Source organism: Phlebotomus papatasi, chromosome 3, assembly GCF_024763615.1.
Source record: "Phlebotomus papatasi isolate M1 chromosome 3, Ppap_2.1, whole genome shotgun sequence".
Lineage (NCBI taxonomy): Eukaryota > Metazoa > Arthropoda > Insecta > Diptera > Psychodidae > Phlebotomus > Phlebotomus papatasi.
This window is the reverse complement of record NC_077224.1, coordinates 65,700,797-65,724,027: the sequence shown is the minus strand read 5'-3', so window position 1 is coordinate 65,724,027 and position 23,231 is coordinate 65,700,797. Positions and strand designations below refer to the sequence as shown.

Below are 23,231 nucleotides of genomic sequence, written 5' to 3'. Positions count from 1 at the left end.
TGGGATCATAGACCATTGGACTGACTTTATCGCGGGAATTAAGAAATGCAATAAGAAATGTTCTTGATGTTTCTATTTAGTCCAGTGACTTTTTTATTGTTCAGGAATACTTTAGAAAATTATTCGATAGGACTAGAGCGACTAGAGAGTGAGAGTACAAAGTTGATAAGACTAGTTTATAAACGTGAAGCATAAAACGTGAATTTAGCGCAAAAATAAGATAGAAGAGAAAAAAAAACTATGCGCATTTTATGTGTAAACGTCGATCATGGAGCATCTTCACGTGATCGCCTGAGGAATATGATCAACCAAATTCCTCCTTCAAGCATCTCTCGCATTTTGTGCTGATCCCGCCAAATTGAGTGGAGTGTGCGGGGATTGAGATTAATATGAAGATTGGAACGACCGGCTATTTCTTACTATACATTTCTTCTCAGTACAACGCAACACGTTCTGGCTTGAACAACTCACGAAGCTTGGTCAGTCGTTTTGCGTTTTCCGTTGTGTTTAGTTGTGTTTGCATGTGCCTCCAAAACTTGCGCACTCTTGAAGAATTATGCGGACTATTCTAGAGGAACAATTGTGCCTTCGTTGATACCCAAGTGCAATCATCCTGCAAAGTGCCTCAATTTCACAATATGCTTTATTGTCGTGTGACAGTGCCATTGATTGAGTGCTCAACATTAAATTTTATCAATTAAAAAATACTTTTCTGCCCATTTGCTAGGTAAAGTGATTCACTGACAGCTAATATTACAATTAATCGATCCATTTATGAATTAATTATCGATTGAGTTTAGGTGAATTGTGAGAAGCAAAACGTGTCGGTTAGGAAAAAAAAATCAATGAGTGTCTCGTGCTAAAAAAGACAGGTGACAGATTCTTCTCAGAAAATGATCAGGGGATTTATTAAACTTGAATGATCAGTAATTGCATAAGTTAACAATAAAATTGATATAAAAATACAAATTAATCATTCAGTAGGGGAAGGCTTTCAGGTTTCCGCCTACACTTTGGATTCGAACATTTGTTATTTTTCCCGTAATCCTTTAATTAATCTGACCTAATTTTTTTCAAGAAATGTGTGACTTAAAACTGGCTATTAAAGTATATTGCCATTAGTCCAATTCATTAAACAAATATGGGAAAAATATGAAGTGTTTGAAGCCAAAATATGTTCGAAGCTTGAAAGCCTTTCCCTATAGAATTTCCAATTGAATGTGATCATCTTTTTATCTTATGTTTTTCTCTCCTATTTTGATGAGTATTTAAATTATCATTTGAAAAAGAAAACTTAAAAAATGATGTTGTTAATTAGTTATTTAATCTACCTGACAGTTTTCTGAAGAGTATTTAATATTATGTGAGGTAGTTACATCCCTTAGCAAAACTTTGGCTTAAAGAACCATTCATAAATTCCTTACTGAAGCGACTAATGTTACATAAATCCGAAATATTTTGGAATCCTGAGTGGTTAAAAGCTTTCTTTGATAATTAGAAAAGTTTATTTTGCATAATTTGTTTGTAATCAAATATGGTTAATGCACTACAAAGTATATTTTGTCTGCAAACAGTTATTTTGCGAAGAAACAAAGATAAGCCAATCCTCTAAAAATATCAGTATTTTGACTAAAACAAAATGAAAATAATTCCAGATAACACTAAAGTCAAATGGTAATTATTCGATTACGATGAATTCATTAAAATGGATTTTTTTTCTGAGACGAACTTGAAGAATTTAGAATTTTGTTAATGACAACAGTACACAATGCCCATTTTGTCAAAGAAAAACGCGTGTTCTTGGGAGGAATATTGCGTAAATCGTAAGCCATATAAAAAAGTTTGTTTTATATGGTTTTATTGGAAGAAAAAAAACTTTTATTGAGAACGAAATATTTTAGAACACTTACTGGCCATTTCAGGCATTTTACGATATTTTAATTATTTTCATAAATATACGAACTCTGCCTCCTGTTTTTCAATTTTATAAGATATGCTCAAAAATATTCCGGAATTGTAAAGTCGTTAAATGTTAAGAGAAATGTTTCAAAATAACTTTTTATTATTTTGTCGAATAAATTCATTTATTTTGTCAAATAAATTGAATAATTTAAAAAGAAAACTATTTACAAATAAAATAGAGTCCAAGAGTTAGGGATAAAATTACTTGAAATCAATACTTAGATTTATAAAGTCTTTATGTGTTTTTATGAATTTCTTTTAATAATTTTTTTGAAAGTTTTACTTCTCAAAAACTTTATTTAAAATTTGGGAAATATTTTTTTTCAACTTTTCTCTTGAGAATAGAATCTAAAATGATATGGATTTAATTGAATTTAATGATTTATTTAGTATTTAAATATTATGAATGTTAATATAGACCAGGGTATTTGGATATAAGAATACGATATTAGAATGCCCTTACATAGTTTTAGTAGAGTACATTTCGAATTTCGAATTACAATAGCTTAAATTGGCCGTTGTCCTTGGTGGATATTTCGAAATATATCACGTTTCAATGCTCTCCGGTTTATACTTCCAAGTGTGTCTCGGATAAAATAAGAGGTTAATAATATTTTCTGTTTAATTTAAAAATTAAAGAGAAAACTATCGCAACTATTTGATAAGTCCGTGAGTTACAAGTTTGAGAAGTAAATTTTTTGAACGAAACTCTCTTTATCATACCATTTTATGCTAAAACACTCATTAACTTTACAGAAATATCTTAAGTTTTTGATTAAGTAGTTACAAGCATTAATTTTCTCTAGGGGATTTTATACACCGAAAAATAGGCAATTTTCCGGGGTAAAGCTCATTAGAGGATTACTATTTCGAAAGGGAGATTTCGAGTTACAATACTCTCGTGTAGGGTAAAGTGTTTGGAATTAGTGTTACAAGTTGGACAATTCGCCGGTACAAGTTGGACATGGCTTTTTCCTTGATAAATACAGTACAAAATTTGTTTTTAAGCATAAGGAACCAAATTATAAAACTAAAGCATTTAAAATATACAAATAAAAAAAATGAAGTACTAAATTTATCTAGACAAAAATCCCTGTCCAAATTGTATCATTCATTGTCCAACTTGTACCACTTTACCCTAAATAGGCCTTTGAGGAATATTTTATCCAAAAATATCTTTCAAACACCCCAAAATGAAAATGTGTATTAAATAATTTGTTTTCTGCGAATCTTATACTTGAAGCATTTTTGTTCTTGTTTTTCATTGCAGTAGATTTGTCTTTTTGTAGTCAGAGATCACATCTGCTAAAATTAGTTGAAAATCAATTTTATTTAATCCCTGAAAAACAACTTTATAGCAAACTTTCGCTCTCAGTATTTCAATGTCATATCTTTCTATGAGATTAATGTGCATTGCAACTAAAGCCTGTTTTAAATAAAATTTCCTGAGCAGCAAAGGTTTTTGACTCTTTGGTAGGGGGACGTGGGGTGTCTCACGCAATTTAAAGTTTTTTACTCTTTTGCAAAATGATTATAAATTGTATATTTAATCTAAATTTCTGGTTTGTTTTTTTAGGGTATTGTCTATCTAAAAATATACAACTATTCAAAATGTATAGGGGAAGGCCTTCAGGTTTTGCACATACTCCGACTTCAAACACTTCATATTTTTCTCATATTAATTTAATGTTCTAAGTCTTATGTTACACATTTCCTGAAAAAATAGGTCAGATTCATTAAAAGAATATGAGAGAAATATGAAGTGTTCGAAGCCTCAAAGATTTCTCCTACTTATTCCTATAATATTCAAACAAAAAAAAATGTTCTAATCACTGAGAGAAATCCGAAAAAGTTAAAATAACATTCCGGAAATGTTAATTTTACAATACATTATTGATCCGAAATAGGTGTAAATATTATGCTTTTTAGGTGTATTATGGATTAAAGTTACCCTTTTTCATGTTAATTTTACCCTTAAAAAGATGTAAAATTAACATTAAAAAATGTTAATATTTTTTTACACCTAAAAAGAGTTAAAGTTACCAGGAGAAAAAGTTAATCGCACCCCCTTTTTTCTCAGTGAAGGAGTAAAAGTGCCCTATACCTACATGAAATTTTAACAATCATAAAACTTTCTTTATTTTTATTTAATTGCGAAGTTATCAGCCATAAACCGTTTCTTTAGTTCTAAAATAAATATTATTAGAAAGATATTCTTAAGAAATTGGCATCGTCTGGTGTTTATTAAATTTTTACATAAATATTCCCAGTGCTTTTGCAAACATTTCAATCAAGTTGATGCCTTCAACATTAACACTTTCATTCTAATTAGTACTAATGGCAAAGAAACAGTCTATGAATTCCAACATTCCTTCGCTTAAAAAACTTCAGATATTTCTCTTATCTCAGTCAGATGATTTGTTTTCTGTTACTTTTGTATTGGAAAATCACACATAAATAATATTCCTATGAGGCATTTTAAAGCATAACAAGCAAATTGTTGTACAATAATGGAGAGAGAAGTGTTGGAAAACCCTGCCTTTCATTTGCTATTGAACTTGAAAAATGCGATGGGAAATTTATGAGTCTTACACGAAGGAAAAAAAATGAAATATTGTGCAACTGTGATGAATTTGTTGAGGCTTACAAGATCAACAATGTTGCATAAGAAATCTTTGTGTTAGATTTAAAAAAAATGAGGTTTTACATCGAGCTAATAGAAAAAAAGAATGGAAAGTGTCATGGATTTCGGTGGACAACTAAGAACACGCACATTTCTCTTTTACACCAACTTTACTGGTAATATTTAATAAGTTCAATGACAACCTCAGCTTGTGCATTATTTAGTGATTTAATCGATACCATATTGATTTATTCAGTGTCTCATGAAAATTGGGTTGAAGACGGTGAGTGACAGAAAAGAGACCGTTGGCCGCTGTTAGAGAGTAATACTCTGTGTAGACGGCTGTAGACATTATCACCATCAAGATTTAAATTTATAGAAGTAAAACTCAAAATTAATATTTTAGAAAAAAGTATATTGTTATCTTGAAGAATACTTTTTAGAGCTCAATGACGTTGATAGTTTAATATAATTTGACACACGGAATTTATTAACATTTTTTTGACGAATTTTTATCATTTCTTGTCTGTATATTTCCGTACTACTTGATATTTATTTATTTCCTTTTTCTCCATTTTTGCGTCTTTTGTAGTGGCTTCATTTGGAGGTTGTGAATCCATATCTTTGGATTAAAAATGTCACAGTGCAGAGAATCTGTCGATATTATCTTTGAAGATCTTAAATATTCAGTTTCTATCCCCAGACAGAAAGGTAAGTTAATATTTAATTAGCTTGAATTGATTTAATATTTAATAAAAGCTTTTAAAGATTTTTTTTCCTTTCCACTGAATTTAACTAAATACTTGATAAATCCATTCAATTTTTAATCTTTGGTTAATCAGGTAAATTACTAGATAAGTTTATTAATATTGCACGTCTATATGGGCAAAAGTTTTATATAATTAAGAACAAGCGCCTGGCAAGGTGGCCTTTTTATATGGAGCTATTTGAAGCCAATTCCTAAATTGATCTCGGACTCAGCTCACAGTGCTCCAAGGAAAAAATTTATTTAAACAAAAATTTAGTATATTTATCCCTCCATACGGAAAGGTTACTTATAATACGGAAAAACTTCTCACTTTTTAAATATTTAACATAACGATCACGAGTGCAGAAAAATTCCCTTACGAATTTGTATGTGAAAGTAAGAAATTGGCTTCAACTTTGAAGGCCACTCGCCGGGGACTAGATTAAGAACAATGAATATAAAAATCTAACACAATAATATGGATTGAATATTATTATGTCGCTCTTTGTAAATTACAAAGGCTAACTTAGTTTTTGTTTTGCGACTTTAAGATTTTAATGCACTGAGAAAGAGAATATAATAAATTTTCACATAAATTAGTATAAGTCACTAAATTTCGTTATTAGAATTATTTTTTTTTTTAATTTTACCAATTTATTAATTGCTTGCGTAATTTGTTTGGAGGGATACAAAATAGATTTAGGGGAAGTTTTTCAAGTTTCGCACATATTATAGTTTCAAACATTTGATATTTTTCCCATATTCCTTTTATGAATCTGACTTATTTAAGGGAATATAGGGTAAGTGTGCCAAATTTCGGACACCTTTTTTGTTCCTCGAATTTCCGTGAACTTTTAGATTTTACGTACTCTAGAGATTGTACAATGCAAAATAATAACAAAAAATGTAGCTTCGATAAACGAGATGACGTGAAAAAGATATTGGAAGAATTCCCGAAGGGCAAAGAACTATGAGAATGAAGGTGGCCGAAATAGGGTACCAAAGCTATGTCTATATTTTTATTCATTTTAAAATGTATTGAGAATGATTTTAGAGTAAATAAAGACGGTAAACTCTTTACAAGATTCCAAGCAACAGTCTTTCAGAAGGAAGAATAAAAAAAAACATTTTGTATTTAAAATATTACATTTCAAACTTGAGACTTTGACGTTTGCATGCAACTATGCCGAAATTTGGCACACTTACCCTATTTAAATACCTAGTCTTAAGTCACACATTTTCTGAAAAAATAGATCAGATTCATCAAACGAATTTGGAAAAAATACGAAGTGTTCGAAACTAGAGTACTTATGTGCGAAGCCTGAAAGACTTCCCCTATTGTTCGCATTTGTTTGTGAAATAGAGGACTAAACTTAAGCAAGTTCATTTTACGTCATTCTTATTCCGGGAAGATTTGTCCATCACATAAAATTAAAGAGAGGTAACTCAGAAAAAAAAAAACATATTTTGAAACGTAAAACTAAGAAAGTTTCGACATTTATAAAAAATAAATTGTTTTTCTTCCTTCATTAAATTGAGATAATTACAAGGGGAAGATAATTTTGTCGCTCACGGTTCACTGTAGTGCCGATCTGCCGATTTCTTAAAAAATGCGCCGATCTGCCGACGTCGCGTCAATCTGCCAATCTGTCAATTTCTTGCCAAATTATGCCGAATTGTCAAGTTTTAGCCCTAAGATTACTAAGAAGAAGGAAAACTGAGGAGTTTGACTCTGAATTGATCCCTTTTCACTGACGCTTCCGGAAAGGGCATTGATGTCCTGCGTTCATCTTGCAATTTGCTACGTTAGTTTAAAATACAATTCCTAAGATTAAGATTTGTCTATGGGTCGACTTTAACCTTTATCGGTGCCCCTGCATCCAGGCCAGTTATTTGGACCCATTATGCACTCCCCATTACTCCATTCTATCTTACCCCCCAAAGCGGTCCTCCAGCCCCATATCTCGGCTTCTGTATGCCTGAGGTACACACACAGTGCCGTTTCTATATTGCGGAAGACCAGCCTTGGTTGGATCAGTTGCAGTGAATGTGTATTTGTATCGACAGATCTCTTTATGACGAACTCGTTTCTGTACCAACCTCTCATGTTTAGGCGGTTCATTGTCAATGCATTAGGCATTACCTTTTCATTCATTCACTATTCACTGGACTAATTCGATACGGCTGCTGAAAAATCTGCAGCTGCCGAGTTTCGAACCCGAGACCTCACAGTCATAGAGACACTACTCCACTGGTAAAAATAAAAGGCTCAAATTGACCCTTTTCAACAAAAATGGATCATATTTGACCCTTTGAAAGGTTCACTTGAATCTTCTGAAATTTTGTATACACATTTATCAACATCAAAGATGACTTTTTCATTGTTTTTGTTCGTTTATTCCAGAGCTAAAAAGGTGTCAAAACAGTGACCCTTTCAAAGAATCATCGGTGACCCTTTTATTTTTACCAGTGTCTACCAACTGATCCACTGAGGCTCTAATTTTTAGCCCTAGATCAACAATATTTAGCCAATCGCCGCTCACGGTTCACTCTTTTAGAGCCACTTATTCACCTCTTGAATAATTTCTTATACAAAATTTAATCTTTCATGTTTCCTTCTGAAAAATTACAGAAAATGAGTTGGCCCTTGTAATTTCTAAGAAGCGATACAATAGTTAGCTAGTGTTTAATAAAATTAAATCTTAATAAATTTATCTATTAAAGTTATTAATAAGATAGAAACAAACAGTACCACAATATTATAAGCGACATGAAATTCATCTCTTTATTCAGTAAGAAATAAGTTGTAATATCTAATATAGTTAATAGTTAATATCTAATACAGTCGAAGGAACACCTCTTCAACAGGGAACCTGTATTGACGCTTTTGTCAAAATGATAAAATTTATTTAATATATCTGGTGGAATGCAAGTAATATAATGTTTTTTCTGTACATTTCTTATAAAAAGAGATGTTCAAATTTCATATCCTAATCGGTACGGAAAGTGTCAATAAGGATAGATTCTTAAAGTGTCAATAGGTGTTCCTTTCACCCTACAGGGTCTATGAAATGTGTATTTTTTCTTTTTGCATATTTTCCTTATTGATACATAAAAAAAATATTTCGTTACAATGTTCGTAAATGTTTGTGAATTCCTATTAGGGACTTACGAAATGCTCGAACATCGTATAACCCACTAAAAGGTTCGTAAAGCGATCTTCAGACTAGAGGTTTAGCCCAGTTACTGAAGGTCTCACTATCTTAAAGGGCAACCAATTTTATTGTTCTTTCAGAATCTAATAGGTCATTGGTCCTCAATAATCCAATCCTAATTTAAATTTTCCAAAATATCTTGATTGATAAAAAATTATAACAGTTAATCTGTATGGCTAAGCCTTAGGTATGAAGCCCGTATAAAAGTTTGTTTCTTTTCACAAACTTTGTTCGTAACATGATCACTCGACGAGCATTTTTTGTTGTTTTACAAAGATTTGTTTTTTACATTTTCCCTTACCTGGTAAAACTTTACGGACAAATGACAAAATTTGACGAATATTTTTCTGTGTGTTTACAGACACCGACAAATAAATTTTTGAAAAATAACGAAAAGTGCTCGTCATGTGATCATGTTGCGTACAATGTTTGTGAAAAAAGTACAAACTTTCACGAACTTGTTTGTGGGTTACACAATTTACGAACATTTTGTAAGTCCCCTGTAGGAATTCACAAACATTTACGAAATATTTTTTTTGTGTAGTCAGATAAATATAGCAATTCAGGAAGAGATATGGGATACTGGGGTAGATTTATACTGGGAGACTGGGTTTATATTATATATGGGATACTGGGAGAAATTACAGTAGACTCTCGCTAATTCGCCTCTTTTAAGATCGACCTACTTTTTAATTCGGGCAGAAGTTAAAATCGAAAATAGAGTTTGTTGACTTTTCACGTTTACTTATGATTGTCGAATGAAGTAAATATCATCTTATTTTCCATGTTTTTTTTTTAGTTATGATGTGATTTTTTATTATTGAAGGGCTTTTATGGAATTGACAATAAATATTTTGAATGCTTCTAAAACCTTATAATTTATAAAACATCTTGAATATTTATTAGTATATATTTAGTTATACTAATAAATACTATAGTTATATTTAGTCTATAGAAGAACTTGGACAATGAAAGTAAGAGAATAAATTATATGCAAAACGTGGCAAATTCTGTAGCAATGAAAGAAAAACTTGGATGACTAGCAGAAAAGAAAATGTATAAGCTAACGACCTAAATTCTTGTGCATTTTGGGTATTGAGAATGAATTTTGAAGAAGAAACGTGATGAAAGAGCCGCACAAGCAAAAGTTGGAGAAAATGTGGTGCTCAAAGCTAATATCGTGTTCCACCACTTTCCATTTTATTGTAATTTCCTCGGCTCTGACAAAGGCTTTGGTCTCTCTGTAGTGTTGCATCACTGGAGTACGACTGATTATGGTAACTGTTGAGAGTGATGGCATCGAGTTTGTGGCAATGACATTGCTTGGTCGGGTCGTCATTGATGCATAAATTCACCTTTTTCGATGGAAAAGTGATAATTATTTGCTATTTCTCTTTCTCATCGTGCCCAAAAAAAATGTCAGTTGCAATGCTATTTCGTTTGGACAAATGTGCAAAAAAAATACATAAAACACTCGGCTCTACATAACAGAAAGCATATTGCTCACATTCCACATCAGACACACATCAGACGTCTGTCTTTTTTTTGGACAAATAGTATGGCATGCTAATAAAATTAAACAGACAAGCTAGGACGTTAAATATATAGCGAATTTATAGACTTAGTGTTTTTATTCTTACTTTCTCAAAAGTTTGTTACTGGGCTTTATGCTAAAAGTGGTAAGAGATATCGACTGCCCGTCATCACTGACCCCCTATAAAATTTAATTCACACAGCGTTCTTTTTTTTTAATTTAGACAACGATAAACATAAAATATTTAGATAGGTTACCACTTTCCGAATAATTTTTACTTTTCCCCCCGTAGTAACAGCAAAAAGTTACAACCTTCGTAAAGCCATATCTTTTGTAATCAATTGGATCAATCTTGAGTTATGTGCTGGAGGGGAATTCTGTAACGCTCTGGCAATGCCATATGACAAATTGGGTTCGAATTTTAGGAGAGCTTTTTCGAAAATGCGATTCTGTAGCCGTGACATTGTCATTTAAGCTCACGTGGCATTGTCAGAAGTCACATATTTGAGATTTCTGGCAATTCAAATGGCAATGAATTTTATTGAACAAATCAACCAAGACGTACTGTATTTTCACAAAATCATCAAGTAAAGGGATTTCATTAAAAAATCAATGAATTGCATTTTCGAACTCATATGATATGACAAAAAAGCTCGTTTGGTATTGTCAGGTTTCGAACTCATTCGTGACAATGCCAGGAAAATTACAGAAATTTCCTACAGATTACAGTCCCAACAATTTCCCATTAGGCCGTCTCTCGGCTTAAGCCGTAAGTTTGTCCAGGACATAAATGCAGTTTTAACCATTAAAGCTTGAAAGCTTTGAAATTATCATAGAATTTTAATTTCGACATTATAGTTTTGTGTAAATATGTTTGAGAATGGGATCAATGTATAAAAAAATATAAATCTATGCCAATCTGCTTCGATTATACACACTGTTTTTATACAGTAGAATGCCTAAAATCTGAATCTCTCAAATTCGAACGACTGCGACTGTTGAATTCAAAGTTTCGAAAGTGAGGTTATATTAATATATATTGAGAATCATTATTATTCTCTGTTTCTTTCTGAATATTCATACAAAGTATAATCACATAAAATGAAAAGAAGATGCATTAACACGAAGAGTTTGGAGAATGTACGGTCATTTGATAAAAGGTACAATTTGATATCACATAAATTCTGTTATTTTTTAAAACGGTTCCCGGTCAAAATCCCGAAAGCCAAAATCCCGAAATCCAAAATCCCGAAAGCCAAAATCCCGAAAGTCAAATTCCCGAAAGCCAAAATCCCGAATGGACCAAAATCCCGTAAGCCAAAATACCGAAAGCCAAAATCCCGAACGCCAAAATCCCGTAAGCCAAAATACCGAAAGCCAAAATCCCGAACGCCAAAATCCCGAAAGTCAAAATCCCGAATGCCAAAATCCCGAAAGCCAAAATCCCGAAAGCCAAAATCCCGAACGCCAAAATCTGGAATGCCAAAATCCCGAATTATTAGAAGTGTCATATCTACTCCCACGATTGCACCCGCACTTGCTGGACCCAAAGGGAAATCTTCTGTGTCTTTGGAAATTATTCTAAACATTTTCCTCCATATAATTTCTTTCAGGATTTTGATCATTCGGGATTTTGGCTTTCGAGATTTTGGCTTTCGGGATTTTGGTCTTTTCGGGATTTTGGCGTTCGGGATTTTGGCTGCTACCGTTATAAAACATCTTTCGAATTTGAGAGATGAGAAATGTCATTTATACCCCTCAAATGCTCGAATTTAGAAAACTTGAAGACTTTCGGATTAGGATTTTAGGATTGTTATAGCATAATTATATATTAATTTTCATAGAGGTTATAGAATTTTTTTTAGGTTATAGAATTCATAGAGGTTTATAGAATAGAGGTTATAGAAGAACTGAACTTGGTTTTATATAAATCTGTCCTGCTAATATTTTTCAACGACATGAATAACATGATTTTACTCTATAAAAGTTATAAAACTTTTAGATTAGGATTAGTAAAGAAAATCATAACAGAATAAAGAATGAATTATCATAGAATCATTATGTCATCATAAAGTTCTATGTCAATGTGTTTCTGTTTCTTTTTTAAATAATTACTCAAGACAAACTTCAATCATGTAGAAATTGTCGATTCAAAACTAATTGATTGCAGGCAAACCGTTACAATATTTCTAAAGTATGCGCGAAGTCTAAATACCATTTCAGTTGTAACTAATCGTTTAACAAAAAATTACGGTTGATTAAACAAGACATTATGTCACAGTTTAATCGCAAGACAACCTTGAGAAAGTCTGTTGCAATACCAAAAATCCACAAAAGCAATTGAATTATTAAAAGGTTCAACAACTTTTTAGACAGCGCTAATTGTTAGAACTATTGACCTTATGTGTCCATCCAAAAACTAGATACTATCAATACCGGGCTATTCCTGATGATCTTGTTTTAGGTACCGAATTTCTTGTTGAACATTCCCAATGAAAGTAGGTCAATTTGAGATTTAAAAATCATCAATTATATGAGATTCTCTGGAAAAGCCACAAAGAATAATTTTCCATAAGACAACCATGCACCTGCAGAGTAAGAATGAAAAAGTTTTGAATGATCAACTCCCTTGGTGCTCAAACTTGCTAAACCGATCGGTGCCATTGGGTCATTACTATAGTCAGTGTCGGTTACCTTGACAGTAGTGCTGGGTGGCAAAATGTTCTTATTGCGGCTCTCACGAAGTGCAAGAAACAACTTTGCCACTCGACACCAATAACATGCAATTTTCGTTGACTTGTTTCCAATTGGAATTGAGGCCTAAAATGTTGTCTCTTCGTCCTCGTACTTGCAGATAAGAAGGAGATCTTGAAGAAAGTTACGGGGAAATTCAATTCTGGTGAACTTACGGCCATCTTAGGGCCATCTGGAGCTGGAAAATCCAGCCTCCTCAATGTCCTCACAGGATTTATGTGAGTTTCTCTACATTTTTAAAGCAGCCTTTAAAGATTAATTACTCATTCTTATTTGCAGGAAAAAGGGTGTTGAGGGTCATGTGATGTTTTTGGATGGGAAGAATCCTGTCAAACTTAAGGGCAGTCGCAGCTATATCCTCCAGGATGACAATCTCTTTCCCTGGTACACCGTTAATGAGACCATGATGCTCGCGTGTCAACTTAAAGTAGCCAATACAAGCCAACAATCGCGACAGAAAATGGTAATTAAATTCAACTCTTCCCTCAATTGCTCTCTAATTACTAATCTAGGACAGGAAGTGGCTCATGTTATTTCTCGGTTTTAAAGTCACACCGTTGGTCATTGTAATTACGTGGACAGGGAATTGTCTCTTACATTGGTCATTAGAGGGAAGTTCTTTCTGATACCAGTATTGATATATGCATTTAGAAACAAATTCTTGATTAGAAGAAGAATTTAGGTAACTCACAGATTTTTTTTTAAATATTAAGGTACAGTGGGGCAATTTTGTAGAGAATCTAATTGGAAATTTTGATTATTTTATTGTCTTTTAATTGCCAAAAGAAAATTGTGATGTTTTCCTTTTTCCAATCTGAAACTCTGAAGAAATCTCAAAATTCAAAATTACATTTTGTTCAAAATTACCAGGGGCCTCTCAACATTTCGTTTTACCATACGTTTTTGCATAGAGGCACTGAAGATTATTGGCAAGTTTTTTTCCGAAAGAGAATTGACTTATCAGTCTGATGTATTTCGAAATCGTGCATTAAAAGCTATCTAAAAATACATATTGCATAATGTTCGCCGAAATAATACAAGAACTACGAGCAAATTTGTTTAAGTCGCGGTGTAATATCTGCAAAATTTTTACAAGGAAAAGTGAAAAATAGCTTCACTTTTTATTACGCTTGATGGGCCCCTGAAAATTACCCAATTGTGCTATATTTTTCAATTAAAAATGAAATTCAGAGTAAGGGCAGAATCACATTGACAGTAAAATGCTCACCGTCACCGTCAAAGCCCTCACCGTATTTCGTTAATTTACGCATTTTCATTGCAATTCTTACGCAAATTCTGAATTACCGTGTTACATTATCTCATACTCGGTGGCACTAGGTGAAAATAGTATAAGAAAATTGAATAAATAAAGCGAAAATGCGATAAACGGTAAGCAAAAAAAACTGTAGGATTTTTTTGCTACAGTTTTTCGTACAGTTTTTTTGCTCACCGTTTATCGCATTTCCGCTTTATTTATTCAATTTTCTTATACTATTTTCACCTAGTGCCACCGAGTATGAGATAATGTAACACGGTAATTCAGAATTTGCGTAAGAATTGCAATGAAAATGCGTAAATTAACGAAATACGGTGAGGGCTTTGACGGTGACGGTGAGCATTTTACTGTCAATGTGATTCTGCCCTAACTGTACGAACTGTACCACATTTTGGCATAGTTACATACAATCAACAAAGTCTTAAATTTTAAATGTATAATATTTTTAATGCAAATTGTTTTTTTTATTAGTTCTTTTTTAAGGAGTGTTGCTTGGAATCTTGTAGATAATTTGTCGTCTTTATTTTCTTTAAAACCATTATTAATATATTATATTTTAAAATGAATAGAAATAGAAATATAGACATAGCCTTGGGTAATATTCCGGCCACCTTGATACTCATAGTTCTTTGTCCTTCCGGAATTTTTCCAAAGTTTTTCTCACGTTATCTCGTTCGTCGATGCGAGATTTTATTTTTTTGCATTGTATAATCTCTAGACCTAAAGTATAAATAAAATTAAAAATTTATGGAAATTTGAAGAATCAACGAAGTGGTCGAAATTGCAGGCTGGCCGAAATTTGGTACAGTTATCTTAGATACAGACGTTTAACCCTTTAACGACGAGACACTTTGACGGACCGAATATCAACAATAAAAATTTAACCGATAAACAAAATCAATGAAACGTCTTACATCTAACCTTGGAAAGTCCAACAGAGTCTGATTCGGTGTATTTTGTGCTTCTATGAACGATAGGGACAGAAATAGCCCAAAAGTTTAAGTAGTTTTTCTGACAATACAAATGAATAATATTTTTCGCTTTAATGAAAAATATTACGTATGAGTATTGTAGTTTTTATTGCCAAAAGGGTTTTGCTTAAAAAAATTGGAAGTATAAAAAATAAATAAAATCAGTTATTAATTTGAGAGTTTAAAAATTCGCCATTCTTGAGCTCAAATATTTACTACATAGCGAATAGCTAGAGACTTCCAAAAAATATCCTAGATCCCTTCAACCTTCTACTTTGCAAAAGAAAAAAAATAACTTTAGGTAGTCAGGAAAAATTATTTTCTTTATGGGACACCGGTATTCCAATCGTCCCTAAAGGGTTAAGGTCTTCAAGGACTCTTTAAGGGCAGTTTCAGTTTTTAACCGATTTGCTTAAATTTGTTTTTTTTTTTTTGGAAAGGTATTGAAATTTTGAACCGAGTTGTGTCGTTCTTCATTGGTAATAAAACGGTTAAGCACCGATAATGAATATTTCTTTTCGAAAATTATTTTTTTAATTTGAACTTAAGTTTGTTCCCGGGTTAGAGGTAAAACGGTAAGACATAATGACTTCTTTCCTTCGATGGCTCCCCCATATGTGGACATTATCTCGGACAGTCTTATTTCCGTTTTCCTCTAACCTTCCTTCATTCCCTCCAAAATCGTGTCTTTTATTTCAAATTTTGGGCCAAAATTTTTCAATGACTTTCGGATATGTTTTAGAGGTAGCTCAGGCTAACGTTTCGTTCGAACATATCCAAGACCAGAAAAATCGCCATTTTGGTCAAAGATCAATAACTTTAAAGAGCTCAATTTTTAATCGATTTGGTTATTTTGTTTTGGAAATGTATTGAAATTTCAAAACCCACTGCATCGGTCTTCGTCGGAAATGAATTAGCCAACAGCCAATTTTTCTCGAATATCCCTCAAAACTCAAAAACCTATGAAATTTCCAACGGTTCTGTGTTTTTTATTCATTGTTTTTGGGCAACTAAACCTCTTTCCTCCAGAACAAAATTATGATTATTTTTTTTTAATATGTTATAAAGTTATAAGGCTGAAGAAAAAAATCATTAATGGCGTATATAGAATCGTTGAGTTATTTTTCTGAGATTTCTCTTTAAAAAGCTGAAACGAGAAAGCTAAAACCCATTACTAGATAGAGTACTAAAAAAATCATGTTTCCTCTTTCTATTTTCAACATTTAGTGGTCCATTGCAACATGTGCGGTTGAGTTCTTGATGCAAGAAAAAGCTATACACATTTATTTTTTTTTCATTTTATATTGCTATTAAAAATATCACATAAAATGTTAAAAAAAACATTGTCTGTACTTTATGTTTTTTTTTTTAATTTATTAAGTTTCTGATTCTACTTTCTCTTATTACAGATAGACAATATCCTCAATACGCTTCACCTAATCCACACAAAAAACACAAGATGCAAAAATCTATCCGGTGGACAAAAAAAGAGGCTATCAATTGCTTTAGAACTCATTGACAATCCGTCTGTGTTATTTCTGGATGAGCCAACAACGTAAGTTTTCCCATTTTCCACACAAGAACACAAATGTGTGTTTCATTGATGTCAGTTAAATTAATTTCGTGACTCTTTGTGTCTGCTAGTAACCTCAAGTCACGAAATTAATAGTAATGTTGCGAATACTAGCAGAAGTGTAGGGTAAAATTGAGGAAATACACAATTATAGGGAGCTTTAGATAGTTACAATATCATTAAGGCATGTTTAGTAAATTATTAGTCATTTTACCCGAAAATTTCTCGACTGATGAAGATGAAGGGGTATGTTTCCATCTTAGCATCTGTACTTAACACTCCCCAACAATTGGAATTGATGAATATTGCTTGTATTTGGAGATGCTAAATTAAATCTATATACGTATTCCTTCAGCAAATATACATTTTAATGCCATTCCCAAGTCACGTTTTTGGTGATAAAGAAATACATTATTTCCACTGTTTAAAGATCAAGGTTCGAACAATTAGCTCAAGAATTTTTATTTTGCATGCTAAATTAGGATTTGTACAAGTATACGAGTTAAAATAACAAATAATCTGCTAATTGACTAATTTGTAAGGTTTATACGGTTTATATTTAAAAAAAAAAATACTTTTTGTTATGTTTGAAGTAGCAGACAAAAAAAGCTCATATGTTCAATTACGCGAACCCACAGGAACTAGTTAAACAATGGTAATTAAACAAATTATCCTTGTTTATGAGAAACTTTTTCTTAAATTATCTGCACAGGTGTTATACAACACAAAATAAATTTAGATGATTTTTTTCTTTAGTTTGTTAAATTAATATATGTGTATATTATAAAATATTATCTCGCTATTTTTTGCTACATAATTAATTACCAGTTACATTTGTTTTTCTTAGTAGTTTAAACTCTCTTTTAGATTAAACCAAACATATTCTAAAAGTGATACTAAATCAGATCCGTTCATACATATCCGTCATAGATAATACATATTAAAATTTTAGCATAATTCTCTTCGAGTAATAAAATCATATTTTTGCCTTAAACCTTTTTTCCCTTACTTCTATTAAAAATACTTTTTGATAAGTCTGTTTTAAAAAATCACAAAAGAAAATTCTTAAAACTTAGAAAATTGTTATTGCAAAAATTCGCTTTGTGCCGAGCAAAATTTTAGTTCAGTATAATCCAATCTGAAGACTTTCATGTTTATATTACTGCGATATAGGGGAAACTGGGGCAAAAAGTCACAAATTGAAAATTTGAAAATTCAATATCTTCCAAGATAAAAGAGATAGCGGCTTAAAATTTTTTTTCCATAGATGGCCTCCATAGACCTTCCTCAAAGTCGTAAGTTTCTTGGAATTCGGACAAGGATTTCAGAAAATAAAAAAAATATTGAAATTTTTAGCCTTCTTTCTAAAATGTTTTCCTTACAGCAGATATCAATTTTGACTTACTTATTTTTCAAAATTGATGCACTGGTAAATATTACCTAAATGATTTGGACTCTTTGAATACGAAATCACTAACTATTTTAGAATTTCACAAAGATCCTTTTCTCCGGAAATCCTTTTATTAAAAATGACCACTTGGGGTAAAAAGTAACAAAAGGTTTGGAGCAAAAAGTAACAAAGACTGAAGCAATTTCTGATGTCTGACTGCGAGAAGAAATGTCATTTCCATGTCTCGCCGCTTTTTGTTTGCATTGGTCAAACGATTAGCAGTCTCTTGTGTGTTTTTTTTTTTCTAAAATAGCTTGAAAAGCACTTTTCTCGTTCAGATAGAGAAACTGTGTTTTAAAAAGGTGAAGAGGAATAAATTTTCTATAAAAATATGTCACCTAGCTATTTTTTTTTTAAATTTACGGAATCCCGTAATAAAACAAATCAAAATATGATAATATCCCATACTTGGTTCTATTTGCCCCAGCATTTTCGAGAATGGTCACAAAATTACCTTTTAGAAAACAGGTCGATAAATGTATTTCCCTAAAAAATAGAGGAAAATGACTTTCACAAAGTTGTAGAGCAATAAATTTCCTATAAGACTTAAACTTAACTTATAATGTAACTTGTAAAGAAATAAAATATCCGTTTTGTTACTTTTTGCCCCAGTCTCCCCTGCCTATAAAAGTTATTGGTTTAAGATATGTATTTTACTGTTTACATTAAGTAGAATTCCTAAAGAACTGCCCAATCAACATTTTCTTTCCGATTGGAAAGCTGCCCAAATTTTGTCGACACAGTGTCGACAGATATTGGACAGATAATTTTCCAAGCGATTGGAAAAATTTCTGTCCAAATATTTTCCAATTGGACAGAAACTGGACAGATTTTCGAAATTTTTCTTTCGAAATAATCTCGACAGAATCTTTCGAAATTTTGTCGACAAAAATTGGACAACTTTCTTACCATGTTCGTTGCATTCTTCTTCTTCTTAACTTTTCTGTTCAAGAAGAAATGCTTTGAATGTAAATAGAAACTACTCTCAGCATATTTTACAGAGGGAAGCCAACCTTGGCAAAAGAGCATGCCTCGAGACGCTCTATGAATGTCTCTCCCAATGCCCTAAATCTCATATCACCAGAACTGCTGCTTGTGATCCATGATCTCCGCGAGTATCTGAAATTGCCTCATTTTTTTTCATGGGCTTCACATATGCACAAACACATCCATGTCACATCATAATTTTCATAAATTTTTCACGTTTAGCAGATTCACTGGCTAACACTGATCATTCCTGATTCAGCACTTGCCCCATGGGCTTCACAAAGGCCAGTATTTGGCAGAAAAGCGCCTCTTTGCAGACGCTGTTGTGGATAGTTTGTGTTTGTTGCACATATTGACGGAAATCCTCGCTGATTAGTATTAATTACGCGTAATAATTACTCTGGAATTTATTACGTCTTGTAAATTACTTAGCGTTATATTATTAAATACAAAAAGTTTTAATTCTATTATTTTTTACCGATATTATTGCTCAATGTATCTGACATCACGCTCCGATAACATAAATTATTATTATTAACTAAATTTATTTAAATTAATTTATTTGTAAATTATTGGTCATTTACATTATCATGTTTATGATCTCCTGATCGATTTAATGAATAATCTCAACATTTATGTATGTCTCACATAAGTTTTAAAAAATGTTTTCACAGAAGTCTTTAGGAAATTTGCTCCAAAATAAGTATTTGAAATTTTTGAAAAATGACAAAAACCAACAAATGAGGCATTTAGAATGATAGGAGCGCGACATGTTAGATGAACAAATTTGTAGTCCTAAGTGGTGCCTATCGTCTGGTGTCATTAGAATTTTATTATTTTGTTTAGTTTATTTATTACAATTCTTTATAACCTCACTCCAAAACCATTTTCTGGTATGTTTTAGGCAAACTCCAATTTTAGACCCCGAAGGAGTGGTAATAACAAAGTTTTTTTTTTGTAATTATCAAAATTGAAGCATAAATAATGATCTTTCCAACGGATCAAAACTCTTTAAGTCCTGTCCACCAGAACCTGAGATATAACGAATGATGTAAGGCAAAACACAAAAAATATAAAAGTATTAATAAAAAACTGTGACGTAAAATGTGAATACCCTGGACAGCAATTCAGTCCTTCGTCTTCTGACTTACATGAATACTGGCGTTGTCTTGCTGAAATGTGTATATTTCTCAGTCATTCTCGTTCAAGTATGGTAGCATACTTCTTCGGAGGACTGATATGTAGTCTCGACTCTTTATTTGATGGGAGGTAAAGAATAATTTCAGGGTTCCTCTCGCACCAAACGCTCCCGAAATCATGAGTGATCCTCCTCTAAAATTCCTTTTAGAAAAATACTGCGGTTCTTTCCTTAAATCTCTCCAGTAATACCTGAATCCGTCAGGTCACATTCCTCTCAGAACGCGAGGAAAGCTTCCTTTTTCTTCCATGATTACGATTAGAATCGTAACTCGCAGGATCCTTCAAATAATTTCTGACAACGCGATCACTGCGACCAATTATTCGGGCAATTTCACGAAATGGCTTCTTTTCACTGTTCATGAAGTCTATTTGGCCTTTTTCATATTCTGATAAGATTTTTCCGCGCGCCATCTTGACGTTTTTGACACATAAGTAAACGCTAATAAAACTAACAATGACATTTCAGAGAATAGACTTAAGATTTCACAAATAGGGAGCGTGTCGTTATGGTTTTGTCACTTCGAAAAGGGCGATTTTCTAATATTTCTTTCAATTTAAAATCTCAATCAAGCTCAAACGACTAACCAATACAATTTTTTTTCTCAGATGATGAAATGGAAGTATTAAGATAAAAACTACAATAAAATTTCTATAATTTGTTAACAATTCAAAAAAAATCTAGGTGCGGTTATAGTTTTGTCGTAGAAATTCGCTACGACTGTGCATCATGAATAACTTTTCAATATGGAAAAATAATTCTCTAGTGTGTTGAGGCCATAAATGTCCATTACCGGCAAAATAGGGTAAAATAGAGATTTTTAACAGGAAAATATGTAGAAGACTCACGATATAAGATGAAATGAAGATTATCAGTCCACATTACCAGGGGTATAAGAAAAAACGGAGACTTTATGTTCATCACAAATGCCCGAATTACCACCAAAATAAAGCAGTACGGAAACTTCAAGCGGTAAAATCCTAAAACACTCCCGATATAGGACAAAATGAATGATATTAGTCCGTAAACATCTAGAAATTGAAACAATATAGAAGAGAAAAAAAACAAAATGGGGACTTATAGTCCATAAATTTCAAGAATACCGTGCACATAATACTAATTATTGTGTGTAAAATATTCACAGCATCCTCAGAAAACCGTAAGGATTTTATATAAAACACGCATTTCCTCTGAATTAAACAATTTTTACGATTGTGTAATGAAGCGCAACATATCCCAGCAGCAGCAGTAGTAAGCTAACAGTTCTTCATTCATATACTACATATGTAGCTGGTACAGTGCGCGACAAAACAAATTATAGAAATTTTATTGTAGTTTTTACCTTAATACTTTCATTTCATCATCTGAGAAAAGAAAATTGTATTGGTTAGTCGTTTGAGCTTGATTGAGATTTTAAATTGAAAGAAATCTTAGAAAATCGCCCTTTTCGAAGTGACAAAACCATAACGACACGCTCCCTATTTGTAAAATCTTAAGTCTATTCTCTGAAATGTCATTGTTAGTTTTATTAGCGTTTACTTATGTGTCAAAAACGTCAAGATGGCGCGCGGAAAAATCTTATCAGAATATTAAAAAGGCCAAATAGACTTCATGAACAGTGAAAAGAAGCCATTTCGTGAAATTGCCCGAATAATTGGTCGCAGTGATCGCGTTGTCAGAAATTATTTGAAGGATCCTGCGAGTTACGATTCTAATCGTAATCATGGAAGAAAAAGGAAGCTTTCCTCGCGTTCTGAGAGGAATGTATGGCGTATGGCTTCGAATTCATCTCGCACCTCCAGGTCAATTAAGGAAACATTGAACCTCAATGTGTCGGTTAGAACCGTGCAAAGGACCATGAAACGTTCGCCGGACATCGTGAGAGCTAAAATGGCTTCAATACCGCGACTAAAACCCCACCCCATGGAGAGACGCTTAGTTTTCGCTCGAGAGAATTTAAGGACAGATTGGACTAAGGTAATGCATATGTTTTATCCCTGTCTTTTTTCATTGTGATCACTTTGTACTTTTACAGATCATCTTCTCAGATGAAAAGAAGTTCAATCTTGATGGACCTGACAGATTCAGGTATTACTAGAGAGATTTAAGGAAAGCACCGCAATATTTTTCTAAAAGGAACTTTGGAGGGGGATTACTCATGATTTGGAGAACGTTTTATGCGAGATGAACCCTAAAATTATGCTTTAACTCGCATCGAATGAAGAGTCGAGACTACATATCAGTCCTCCGAAGAAGTATGCTACCATACTTGAACGAGAATGGTCGAAAAATATACACATTCCAGCAAGGCAACGCCAGTATTCATGTAAGTCAGGGGACGAAGGACTGGATTTCTGCCCAGGATATTCAGATTCTACCCTGGCCCGCCATTTCTCCAGTCCTTAACCCTATTGAAAATATCTGGGGAATACTTGTGCGAAATGTTTACAATGAAAATCGCCAATATCAAGACGTGGAAGAAATCAAAGTTGCGTTACTTGATGCTTGGCGTAACATACCGGAAAGCATCATCCAGAATCTAATCAGGAGTATGGCAGACCGGATTTTTGAGCTGATTCGTAAAGATGGAGCTACCACTAAATATTAAAGGTTCTTTTTCTGCTGATTCGTGCGTTTTCTTTCATAAAATTAGAAGTGCGGTTATGGTTTTGTCACTTTGAAGAAGGCGATTTTCTAACATTTCTTTCAATTTAAAATCTCAAGAAAAATCAACCGACTAACCATAACAATTTTCTTTTCTCAGATGATGAAAGGGAAGTATTAAGGTTAAAACTACAATAAAATTTCTATAATTTGTTCAAAATTCGAAAAAAAATCTAGATGCGGTTATGGTTTTGTCACGCACTTTATTCTAGTAAATATTCTTCTATTATTTCTTCCCCATTTTGTTTCATGTCGTGGATATTGGAGATGGTTTTT

At 32.6% G+C, this 23,231-nt stretch overlaps 1 protein-coding gene across 2 annotated transcripts in view; it reads left to right on the top strand.

The window, feature by feature from the left end:
* The first annotated feature begins 435 nt into the window (after positions 1-435).
* LOC129807626 (ATP-binding cassette sub-family G member 1) overlaps positions 436-23,231 on the top strand; it is a 33,659-nt gene continuing 10,863 nt past the window's right edge. Inside the window, exons 1-5 of one of the 2 annotated variants that reach the window (XM_055857014.1) lie at positions 436-727; positions 5,178-5,296; positions 12,937-13,054; positions 13,116-13,299; positions 16,493-16,638. In XM_055857014.1, the coding sequence (XP_055712989.1) occupies positions 5,221-5,296; positions 12,937-13,054; positions 13,116-13,299; positions 16,493-16,638 (524 nt within the window). In that variant the 5' untranslated portion in view covers positions 436-727; positions 5,178-5,220. Of the gene's footprint in view, positions 873-5,177; positions 5,297-12,936; positions 13,055-13,115; positions 13,300-16,492; positions 16,639-23,231 lie in introns of both variants that reach the window. The other variant, XM_055857015.1, reaches the window with a different exon arrangement.